General features: G+C 32.0%; 1 protein-coding gene across 1 annotated transcript in view; it reads right to left on the bottom strand.

Moving 5' to 3' along the window:
• Positions 1-271: 271 nt before the first annotated feature.
• The window catches only part of LOC143075832 (fibrinolytic enzyme, isozyme C-like), a 125,697-nt gene continuing 112,799 nt past the window's right edge, over positions 272-13,169 (bottom strand). The window contains exons 3-7 of the mRNA XM_076251410.1: positions 4,330-4,517; positions 3,428-3,512; positions 2,132-2,300; positions 1,544-1,689; positions 272-499 (exon numbers count right to left, since the gene is read on the bottom strand). Of these exons, the coding sequence (XP_076107525.1) occupies positions 341-499; positions 1,544-1,689; positions 2,132-2,300; positions 3,428-3,512; positions 4,330-4,517 (747 nt within the window). The 3' untranslated portion in view covers positions 272-340. The remainder of the gene's footprint in view (positions 500-1,543; positions 1,690-2,131; positions 2,301-3,427; positions 3,513-4,329; positions 4,518-13,169) is intronic.

Below are 13,169 nucleotides of genomic sequence, written 5' to 3' on the forward strand. Positions count from 1 at the left end.
AGATAGAAAAATTCAGATTTTGGGAGATGAAATGATCTATTTTGTTGTTAAGTTTTGTTTTTAACAGACCATTATTGTAAACTTCTTAATATAATTGTAATTATAAGTTTTGGTTGCTATTGGTTTGGTATAGGTATAAGAAATGATAGGTACAGACTGATCTTTGTGAGGTTTTTATAGGTAGAGTAACGATTTGGTTCCCCGATGCTCTTCAACCTCTGCTCTATTTTGACATGTTTAAGGTTAAAGGAATCTAATAAAATAAACTACATTTCTATGCGTTATTGTATTTATTTCATTATAACAGCAGTAAGTTCAAATAACCGTCTATCTCTTGAAATTAGATGTTGACGTAGGTACTGATCCATGACCTGAGAGATGTCAGTCTGGCGTAGACGCTTGGGAAGCTTCCAGAGCATGTGCTGATTCCCCAAGACGTAGCACCAGCGATATATGGAGTATTTCCAGAGTAGCATGTCATTGGACCACCACTATCACCCTAAAATTAAAAAAAAAACATCAGTTAAAAACCTTATAACATATACATATTCAACACGTCGAATTCTCTTGTCAACCAAATATTTAAGGTACTATAAGTGTGTTTTACAGGAACATTCACAGTAACAATGTTATTGCATATTTCAACAAACAATGTCTATTATATGAAACTCGAGGCCGATATATTTAAACTCCACAATCCAATACAAACGCTATAGACATCGGATATCCTAATTCTAGTTCGTACAAATTTTTTTTGAAAAATGAGATATTTGCAATTGAGGCCTTATTGAATGCTATAATGGCATCAACATATTTTTCATGACTTCAGAGCGTTCCTACCAAATTTTTGCCACAAAAAAAGCATATAATACAGTAAATCCCATAGGCTCTATAACACATGACACTCTTACATCCGACTTTTTCTATTATTCATTTTTCAAAGATTGTGTTTTTATAACAAACAACTAAAATAACAAATCTTTCGTTTAACGTTTTATTTTGCATGGCTTCAGAGCGTTCCTACCAAATGTTTGCCACAAAAAAAGCATATAATACAGTAGATCCAATAGGCTCTATAACACATGACACTCTTACATCCGACTTTTTCTATTATTCATTTTTCAAAGATTGTGTTTTTATAACAAAAACTAACATAACAAATCTTTCGTTTAACGTTTTATTTTGCATGGCTTCAGAGCGTTCCTACCAAATTTTTGTCACAAAAAAGGGCATATAATACAGTAAATCCCATAGGCTCTATAACACATGACACTCTTACATCCGACTTTTTCTATTATTCATTTTTCATAGATTGTGTTTTTATAACAAAAACTAACATAACAAATCTTTCGGGCAAATACGACGTTTAACGTTTTATTTTCTTCTTTTCCTCTATCTTTTTCATAGTGTATGGTCTATTTAGTCAACATTAGGTTTTTATCTCTGAGCTTCATCTTTAAATGTTAACTCAACGAAGTGATTGTGATACGCTTTTAATTAATCTAAACACTAAATGCCATGGTAAATATCTATAGACACTTACACTGCAGGCGGATTTACCAGTTTCGTGTATACAAATGTGTCCACTATTGATAGTAGCACCATTGACAGATGCCCATCTTGTTGTACATTCCGAATTGCTGATAACAGTCATCTCGACGTCTTGTAAGATATTTGGGCTGCTTCCACCTGATAAATGGTAAAGCTTGTAAAATCTTGTTTTATTTGTAAATTAACTGCACATGTATCAAATGCTATCTCAAAGTCTGATTTTATCCAGCTAGAGATATGAGAGTTCTAACAAATCTTCCAGCATTCATACAGGTTAAACGCTTAAATTAAGACGTTATATACATATGAAGTAACATATACATATGCACCGATAGAATGGAGGTGTACACCTATAAATCAAGTTAAGGTTAAAACGATGACCATGAATTGCTGGGTTTTTTATTTGCATTCTCATTTTGGGTTGATTTTTATCAAACAGATATTACATTTAATCAAATATGTTTACCTCAAGGCGACCAATGAGATCATAGAAAATGAAAAATATTTAAAAAAAAAAAACAAAAAAAGTTTAACATAAAAATAAAATTCTAATTCTATTGATATCATATATTTAACATACTTCCGCTTAATCGGCCCCATCCTGAAAGGAAACATCTCGATCCGGTAAAATCCTGAGTTGAAGGAACAGCTATCGCAGCCAAGTTTCCACCTAATGACAAAGACTGTGATAATTCTAACAGGGCAACGTCATTTGGATATCCAGCTGCACTACCACTATAACTTGGATGCTGTAATTTTCATTAGAGTTTGAAATTAGATGATAACAAATTTATTCAAATCTCTGTACATTGCATTTATTGAATGTGTTCCCAAGCACACATATGTTAATGAAACCATTTGTAAAACTACTTTGCAATACATGCTTATGTTTTGCTTACGCTAAGCTTAGTTATGAATATATTATGTATTAAATTACTTAATAAGATCTTTATTTTGATCGTAATGACCAATGTCATTGTGATATCAAACAATACTACAATAATAGCTTGGAAGCCTTTAATTTCGTAACAGTTAGCAAGAACATATAAACTAGATGTGTATAATCTTTGTAGTTTGAATTTATTCAATGTGTATTATTGGATACTTTTGTTTTTAGAGATGTCATGTACCAGCTTTTTATCGCTAACATAAAACCATTTGATAAAGTCAATACATTTTTTTAATTAGATTTTTTTCAAGTTTTTCTTACGTTGAGTTTCGTTTTAAAACTTTTATGTACTGATTTTGTAATTAGATTCTATAATTATTTATGAATAAGCAATGTCACTTGGATACTTGGTCTAGCACTACTAACATTGAGGGCATACGATGCAGTAGCAAGGGCATATAATAATGCATTCAAATTGAACGCTTTGTTTTCGCAACGTTGCTAATGATTATCATCCCCAATTCGAAAAACTTTACTTACGTCATCAAATTTGTTATGTGAACGTATTTGATCGAGGAAACTAACATTTTGTATCTCTAAGTTCGAGCATCCCCCTATATATTTGATGAGTAATTACAACAACATGATCGCTACTACTGTTGTTGGACGTAACGTTCTAGACCGAATCATACAGGCCTAGTAATATGATTGATGTTGTCATTTTTTATTCATTCAATTTGTTGTGTAGTTCTCTTTCGTTTGCAAAATGTTTATCAATTTCAAAGCATAGATGACTTAAGCCACAGTTTCTCTTTCATTGTTTTCAATACTTTTGAACTTTATAATTGATCTTGCATTCAAACTAAGTTGTTTTATCGTCACTGCTGTGTCTTAGTTGTTTGACAAAACACGCTTCTGGCAAATTAAATTATATCTTGTTGATTTTTAGGTACCAAAGCCCATAATGATAGTTAAAAAATAACTTACCATTATAACACGGCTTAAGGTTCTTACTGTCCTTGAAGTATCTGACAACTGTGTTGTCCCAGCAGCAATTCGAAGGTTGTTTGTTCTATGAACAAGAAAATAAAAAAAAAATATTTAAACATGCTTAAGAAGTCACAGAAAGAACATACCATAATAATACAAAAGTAAAAAAGATGAAAGCACGAGCTATAATCTACAAACCTTTTCAATAATATATTTCCGTTTATACAAATGTTATAATCACAGATTACGGCCTGTTTATTTCAAGTTTCCTTTACTTTTGTCTTCTATTTGTTATGGGAAATATTGGACGATTTATTCAATTTAACTCTCTTATCGAGATTTCTATTAAACAGTAAGGGAAGTCGAAGTTATCAAATTAATTTGAAGATTCGTGTGTGTATGTATATCAATTATATACAAGTATCGTTTATAGAAATGTAGAATATACTTAATAATCAGAAAGCAAGCCAACAAAACTAAACTAAAACTAAAACCAATACCATGTTAGCGAACTGTCTTTACCAATATAATTTGTATATACAGTTTCTAAAAGCACTACGTTTAGGCCTAGCCAAGAGGGTAATTTAATTACAGAGACTATCAAGATATATTAATGTTGCTTAAAGCACATTAAAGCATACATGTATAGACATCTACATACTGGGAATAAATAAGTCAAAATACAATCGGTTTATAGACTAGTTTTGGTTTGTATTGTGTTGTCAGATCATTGAAACTTTTTGTCTCTTTTCTTCATTCTGCCTCTAATATTTATTTGTAATTTGGATTTAACTTGACGAATTTTAGATATTGGATCGTTTTACATCATGTTTTTAAACCTACCGTATAAACTTAAAATCAGTTACCACATAAACCAATGAATTGAAAAGAAAACTTACGCACTTCCATCTACACAATGAGCTGCTGTAACAACCCACTTGTTGTTGATGATAGAGCCTCCACAAATATGATACCAACTTCCACTACTTCTCAGCTGTAATGACACCTGCCAGGGGTACTCACTTATGTCATCATCACTCCCTCCAACGATTTTACTGGTAAGTCCATCTACAGTTTTTACTTCACTCTAAAATGAAAATCTACGATGAGTAGAACACAGACCCATAAACACCTCGGACAACTAAGATGTTTTGTGTTTGGTTTCTGTCTCACTAAAATGTACACCATATCTTGTTTTATTAATATATGTTATATAAACATCCTTTATATATTTGGGAAATTGCTCATTCAGTTCTATTCTAGCCATGAACATGCATGAAATAATTATGTTTGGACGTTAAGCAACAAAAATTCAATCAATCCTTCAGTTCCAAGCCATTAAAATTCCAATCGTGAACTTAAGTATTTTACCTTTCTTTTTGTAACAGAAAATTGTTGTTTACAATTATTGCAGTCATCAATATCCTCTTCCTGTTGCCATCGGACTTCTGTTTCTGCCTGCCGAATCTTTTCTAATTGGATCTGTAAAAATATGTAAGTATGAAGAAAAATGCTTAATAGTATACAAATGTAAAATTCAAGAACATTAAGTTATTGTATTATAGCTAGTCTTTGTCAACAAAAGTCGCTAGGTAAACGACCATCCTTTAAAAGTAGACAAGTCCAACAGATAAACCAATATATCTGTCTGCCCCTGTCATGGCGGCACCCACGAAATTTACTAGCCAAAGAAAAAAGTAATATGTCCACTAGGAAAAAGTAATTTGTCGGGAAAAAACAATGTAAACAGTTGACAACTTTAAAATTACGTCTGCTTTAATTCAGAATAATGTGTAAATATCTTTAATTATATGATTATATGATTACATAATCAACGTCAGATGTGAGAACATTGATTGTTTACATCTGAACTTGTCAGGTCTACCACACGATAATATGACAACTTTAGAAGCTATTGCCGATCTTAAGTCTGTTGTCATGGGTATTGATTCAAAGGTAACACTCTTTACATCAAGGCTAGACTCTGTCGAACAAAACTTAACACATCTAATTACTGAGGTCAAGTCAGATGTGGTGCAAGTAAGGTCAGATCTTAGTACTAAACAAACTGAGGTCGAAAAGCTTAGAACAGATCATAACGAGCTTGCGAGAGGAATAGGGCACATAGAGTCACAACTCAATACTCTAGAAATGGAAAAAATGGAATATCTGAAGAAAAAAAACCTTGACGACAAACTTTTCGCATTGAAAGAAAATCAACTTTTTTTTGAGAAACATGAGCGTAAATACAATATTCTCATATACGATATAAAACAAAAACAAGATGAAAACATATGGCAAGTTGTAGACAATTTCTTTGTGAAAGATTTGGGAATAGAAAAGTTCAAAGCAGATAGTTTCCCCCTTGCAAATGCCCACATGATCCCATCAAGAGCCCCAGTTGTTGGCCAAAAAAGACCAGATGCTATTATTGTGAGATTTATGCATTACGAAGACAAACAAGTGATAATGCAAAATGCATACAAAGTTGCAAATAAAAAAATCAGAATAGTTGATGATTTACCTGTCATAATGAAAGAGGCACGAAATGATCTCGCAAAAGCTGCATTTAAAATAAGAAATGACGAGAAATTACAAACCAGAATAAAAATAAGAGGCATAGTCCTTGTCCTAGAAACACGACTCAACTCAAAGGATGTGTGGAACACGCTCAAAACAATTAATTGTGTGAGATGATACGAGTACATGTATGACTGTGACTAGTTCTAGAAACTGTAAATACAGGCTACACGATAGTATACAGTGCTTTTCTTTGTTGTTTCTATGACTGAAATACTTATCATACAATTCCCAACTTATACATATTAAATTTGTTCAATCTTTTGTAGGACTTGCTTGTCAGTAAGTATATTGCTGCTTTGAATTTGTTTTTGCTTATGCATCTGTTTTTTGCTTGTGTGCTTTATTATCATTTATGCTTTTGTTTGAAGTTGCAATCATAAAGTACAATGTATATATACATAGACTGCATGTTAGTTCATAGTCTTATTATTTAAGCTTATTTTTTTTCTTTTCTTTAGTTTAAACCATAAATACATGTGTTACTTACACTACAAAAGTCGAAAAGTCTTAAAAGACCAGTTTTTGTATTGATTTGCATGAACTTTTACTCGACATTCTCCAAAAGTATGACTTGTGTCTTAATTTTTTTTTGACAAATTCTCATTTATATCAATTTTGTATGAAATTTACTCGACATATTGTTCACATTCTGAATATTGTTTTAAAATTTCTTGACAATTCTTGACTTTTGAATACTGTCTTGAAATTTCTCGACATATTCTCGACATTCTTATTTTTTCTCAGTATGGCTTGACATGTTCTGAACATTTTGAATTGTGTCTTAAATTTACTGGACAGTTCTGAGTTTTACAAATCATGACCAATATTCATGATAAAACTTTAATCTTTATTTCTCTTTACATAATATACTGTTGTTTTAAGTTACACTTTTTACAACAAATATGAAAGTTGGGCATGTCAAATAATTGAAAATCTGGGTATCTAAATATTTTTTTACAAATGCATATATGGCTATGAAATCTAATGTATAAAATAATTTAAATGTGGTTGTGTTGATATAAAACAATTTAAATGTGGGTTTTTAAAAAAATTAAAAATTTTGATTCCTAAATCTTATTAATTAAATGATTAAAACCAATCATACTGTAGACATATTTCTCTCTACATTCATAATATTCAATGTTAATATGGTAAAAAATTATTGTACACAAATGTGGTTTATATAAATAGCAAGTTATGATGATATACAAATCGTTCATTTAACAGAAGAAAAATTTGTGTAATGTCATCTGTTGGAATATAGACTAAGTATTACACATGGACAGGATGTTCCCCATAAAATTAAAGTATTTCACAACCCAGAATACACGCAACTGTAAAAAAAATTACTGATTTACCTGTAAGAAGCCATACAACTTATCAGTTGACCATTCCAAAGATTAAAAGAAAATTATTATCTACTTCAGAATAAAAAAAAATGTATTCATAATGGGTTTCATCAATGATTTCTATTTTTTTATTCAAATTTTAGTTTTGAATTTTATAATTTTTCATCAATGATTTCATTGGTCTAATAGACATACATAATATAGATCTAAAACATTTTTTGTTCTTTTCAGGAAGGAGTTATTACAAATTTTGTTTGATAAATAATTATAAAATTCAACACTCAAATTTAAATACAAAATGTTTTTGGGTTGTTCTAAAAAAAAAAATTAGGATCTGAATCAAGCTGAGAACAAATTCTTTGACCGACATGAAAGCCCAACCCCCACCCCCACCCGCCCAAACCTCCCCCCTCTTTTTTCGCCATACAAACCCAAAAGATGAAATGTGGGGTCCAAAAGAGACACATGGTCACATTTTAAAACCGCCTTCAAGACAACTATTTTAGTAATAGGTGTACAAAAAGGGTATCTTGCTATACCAAATTAATCCTTGATTCTTCAAAGTTTAGTTTAGCCATAATAATAAGGAGTATATAACAGCAATTTTGCATGTTATTTATTAACATGTTTTCGATAGTTTTACATATTTTAAACAGTCTATATATATAGCATTGGTAATTTAAGAATCATTTATAAATAGAACTTGTACAATGCATTAATGTGAGGTTGTGTGGTCTACGGAGTCCTTTCTTCTCTTTACCTTTCCGGAGAAGGCCAGAGACAATGATTGATTTCCCATTTGACCATTACTAGTATCACATTAGAAAAATTACAAACATGCAGGTCATTGATTTAGTCAAACATATCCATACTGGAGGCGCTGGACAGGGGGAACCCGGGAGTAAGGGGACGGAATTTTCCCCCTCAAGTTGAAATAAATGGGAGAGATGTGGGAATTGCTACCGCCCCCTGTTCACCCCCTCATACTGATACATCAAGAGAAGTTCGAAAATTATTAATGTATTAACCTTTTTGCAACTGACATAATCAATCGTTCCCATTAATAAACAGTTAAAATAATGCATCCTAAATTAATTTATTAATTTCAACTGTCTTCTTTCATTTCTACCCTATAAAACTCAGAAATGAATGAGGAAGGCAGAGAAAATAATACATCCGGAAATGTTACAAGAAATATTTTGTGTCTTCTTCAATTGGTTATTATATCCTCTGTTCTCGGAATACAAGTACCACGCAGTAGTTTACACCCTTAGGAAATTTTAAATATGTACAATATGTTTCTAATTTTTTTTTAGTCTTTAACATTAAAAAATGGGTTTCATACATAATTATCCCCGCTAACAAAACCGGGCGTATGACATTTGCGCCGATTTTTAACATTGTCATTTTTTTATTTGCGCCGATTTTATATTTGCTCCTAATTGCATTGACAGTTTGTATTTGCTCCTAATAGCATTGACAGTTTAACACAGTAGAGCAAATACTTTGACATGTACTATATTCTTTGAAGGTATATTGGTAAAATTTTGTTATAAAGGTTTGTTTTTTTTATGTTTAAGTAAAGAAAATTCAGAGATACAAAAAAACGAACTTCGTTATTGACAATAACGACAAATATAGAAGAGACGAAATTACAAACAAGGAATTTATTAGATGTGTAGCCTATAAATTCTCGACAAAATCGTTAACAGATTTATGATTTTAATGTTATCGTTTTTATGGATTTTAATGTATAATTTGTCATTTTAGTATAAATAGAGTGCTATTATCTTAGGTCTTACTTCTTGATGTTAAATGTATGTGAACATATTGCGTTTTGAATTGACTTATCCTGCTCGACATCATACTTCTAATCTCCCCGTGGTGAGCTGAGGACAACAGTCATACATGTTATGGTTGACAATTCATATCATTTGTACAACTAGATAACGGGAGAGATCAATAAGGATAAATGAAAAATAATCTTCGCCTGTAATTTACCTGTAGTGACCAGTTTGTCCATTGTAATTCTTGTCCGCTATATATATTGTGAACCATTATGATTTCAAAGTTTAGACTTGGCATGTATATTCACTAATACCAGATGGTGTGTCATAATGTATGTCAAAGGTCAAGGTCAAAAACTTAGGTCAGAGTAAAGAACCCCATATCGAAGGGTAAAAAGATGGTATCCACTTTATAACTTGAAAACTTTTATGATTTCAAAGTTAAAACTTGGCATGGTTATTCACTTACACCAGAGGGTGTGACGTAATGTATGCACGACTCTAGGTCAAAAGTCGAGATCAAAAACTTAGATTAAAGTTGAGAACCCCATGTCTAATGTACGTGAAAAATTGTATACGCTGTTTAACTTGAGAACGGTTCGAAGTTTAGAGAAGATACTTGACATGGTTCTTGACGACTGTTAAAAGGGGTGTCACGTTTATTATGCAAATCGCTAGGTCAATGGCCACGGTCAATTACTGAGGACAAATCTCGGAACACCAGGTTCATTGGTAAAGATTATGTCTACTATAAAACATGGTTTGGAGTTCAGTGGTGATACATTGAATGATAATGTATCACATCATAAGGTGTGTCTGGATAAATGTCAAGATAACTACGCCAAAGGTCAAGGTCAAAATCTCCGACCAGAGGTTGGTACCCCATGTCCTTTCTTTTAGGTCTTCCGCACCTCTTTACTTTGGAGGGGGCTATGGATTTTTTTTCCGGTTATACTTTTTTTTCGCCTGCAGCGACAAACAATTTTTTTTTTTTTTTTGGGAGATAAGTCGAAAACATTTGTTTTTTTCTTTCAATTTTAGCATTACATATAGTGGCAGCTGAGGGTGAAACAAACATTTTTTTTTCTCAGGGTCAAAATCAAATTATTTTTTTCTCCAAAAACTGGAAACAAACTTTTTTCCAAAAAAATCCATAGCCCCCCCTCCCCCCCAAAAAAAATCATTAAATAAATTCATTTTAGTTGCAATTTTTACAAATTCTTTCTTGGTGGGGTATTTGTGATACAGTATCTTCAAGTCTCTATATTAAAGTTGTGGTCACTAGTTCTAAGATTTGTGCTGCAAAATTCAACATAATACCTTGAATTGAATATAAAAACTAAGTGTGATAGTACTAAAACAATTGCTTCTGATCTGAGAAGCAGGCAAAATATGTCCTCTTATCAAATTTATACATTTTTGTTATTTTTGAAAATGATATTTTCACAAAGTGATCTACTGTTCTTTTTTTTATATAAAAGCTTTCATTGCTACCTGAATTAATCAAATTTTAAACATATTCATAAAGTTACAGCTATGTGTTGGAACTATCTGGTACAAAATAAGTGACACTTTCTTGTATTCTTTTTTACCGGGCACTAATTAGACCTGGTTAAATAAAATAATCGAGTTTCAGCACTTTTATTGCATTTTTTACGTGCGTCACCTAGCATCGGAAAAGTGTAGTACCCGCTTAACCCGTCCATCCGTCCGTGCTTAGGGGTAACTACTTTGTGTAATTTGTAACTCATATTTTAACAAATGCTTTCAAACTCTGCTGCTATTTAATATATATATAGATGTTATGAAGGGCTTTGACAAACTTACGTACATTTTTTTACATAATGAACGTAACCAATTTAGGTCATTTGACCTTAACGGATCAACTAAGCTTTTCTCATCAATTGGCGTCCGTCGTCTGTCATATTTTTTTTTTAATCTTTTCATCTGAAACTACATGATTTACAAACCTAAGTAGATCTAGGTGAGCGACACAGGCTCTCTTGTTTGATAATATATGCAGGGGTTTGTGCATATGTTGTATAATCTGTAACTTGCTACTCCATGTATGTTTGAAACTTTCTGTAATGTTTATATACATGTTAAAGATGCGTGTTTTGTTATGCCTCATCTAGGGGTATCATGTTTTCCGGTCTGCCGCGTTCGGTCGTCCATCTGTCCCGCTTCAGGTTCAATTTTTTGGTCAAGGTACTTTTGAATGAAGTTTAAGTCAAATCAACTTGAAACTTAGTACAAATTTCCCCTCATATGATAAAATCTTTCTAATTTTAATGCCAAGTTAGAGTTTTGACTCCAATTTCACGGTTCACTGAACATAGAAAATGATAGTACGGCATCCGTGTACTATGGACACATTCTTGTTTGTTATAGGCACATTTGATTTTCTTTTATTTAGATCTCTTTATAGAATAAAAAGATGAGTATGAGTGCCAAATGGCATAGAACTTAACATTTATAGATCATCGTACAACTTTCAACAAGGAGCGTAACCCATACCGCCTACTAAGATATAAAAGGCTTTGCAATGGGAAAACATTTCAAATGAGCAAGCTATTAAACGGCTTGATTTATGTACAAAAAAATAAACGAACAAAATATCATATACAGAAACAAACGACAACAACTGAATTATAGGCTCTCGGCTTGGGACAGGCAATTACAGAATGTGGCGGAGTTAAACGTGTTTGTTATTGCCACTCACCTTAGCCTTGGACAGTTGTAAAACAGTACCAAATATTAACAATCTATAAACAAATCGCTTAAAAGGAAGAAATTCATCAAATCGACACAAAGCACATAAGCATTCTTACAAAAGACAAAAGAACAGATCTGAGAGTAGTAACAGTTACTGAAAGCTAGTTCAAAGCCAATAACAACTAACAAGAATGCACACGCTGAAATGTCTCACCTGCTTTATCATGGTTGAATTATGATGGAAGTGTGTAGTATGAGGGTTTTACTATGAGGTTCAAATAAAAAAAACATCAGGAGCCTGTAATTCAGTGGTTTTCGTTTGTTTATATGTTACATATTTGTTTTTCGTTCATTTTTTAACAAAAATAAGGCCGTTAGTTTTCTCGTTTGAATTGTTTTACATTGTCTTATCGGGGCCTTTTATAGCTGACTATGCGGTATGGGCTTTGCTCATTGTTGAAGGCCGCACGGTGACCTATAGTTGTTAATGTCTGTGTCATTTTGGTCTTTTGTGGATTGTTGTCTCATTGGCAATCATACCACATCTTCTTTTTTATATCATTGATTATCAATGTAAATGAGATCAAGGTCAAAGAACCATACCAGACAGGCATGTACACGTTAAACTGTTACCATACATTAATTATAGTTAACCTGTTCTAGATGGTTAACAAGAAACCTGCCTTATTAAGAAAACTAAACATTAACAAAATAATCATGAAAATGAGGTCATGGTCAGATGAACCATGTCAGACAGGGATGTAGGTCCCCGCTTAATTTATTGGATATATAATTATAGTACTCTTGAGACATTTTTATGCCATAAAGGTAAACTATTGTTGAAAGATCTCAAACATCTTACCCGACTTAAGTCTGTTTATTTCAGTGCCTTTAACAGAACGAAAAAAAAATGCATATCAAAATCCGAAACATAAAATGCATCAGAAATTTATATATCTAGGTCATGCTATTATACCTTTAAATTTTTCCGCACTTACGGTTTGTCTGCATTCATAGTACATTTTGTAGTGTGAAAATAGTCATTTTAGCCAAACTGTGAAGATGAACTTTGAAAATTATCGAAATATTGTTAAAATATATATTTGAGAAATATATGTAAACTATACTATATATATATAAAGTATAAACATAATAAGATGTGGTATGATTGCCAATGAGACAACACTCCATCCAAGACCTGAAGTAGTACATATAAGCAATTATAGGTCACATTACGGCCTTAAAAGATGTCTGTCGAGATACCAACTAAAACTTTAGAATTGTATGTATCCATGTACAAGAGAT

This window comes from Mytilus galloprovincialis, chromosome 5 (assembly GCF_965363235.1).
Source record: "Mytilus galloprovincialis chromosome 5, xbMytGall1.hap1.1, whole genome shotgun sequence".
Taxonomy (NCBI): domain Eukaryota; kingdom Metazoa; phylum Mollusca; class Bivalvia; order Mytilida; family Mytilidae; genus Mytilus; species Mytilus galloprovincialis.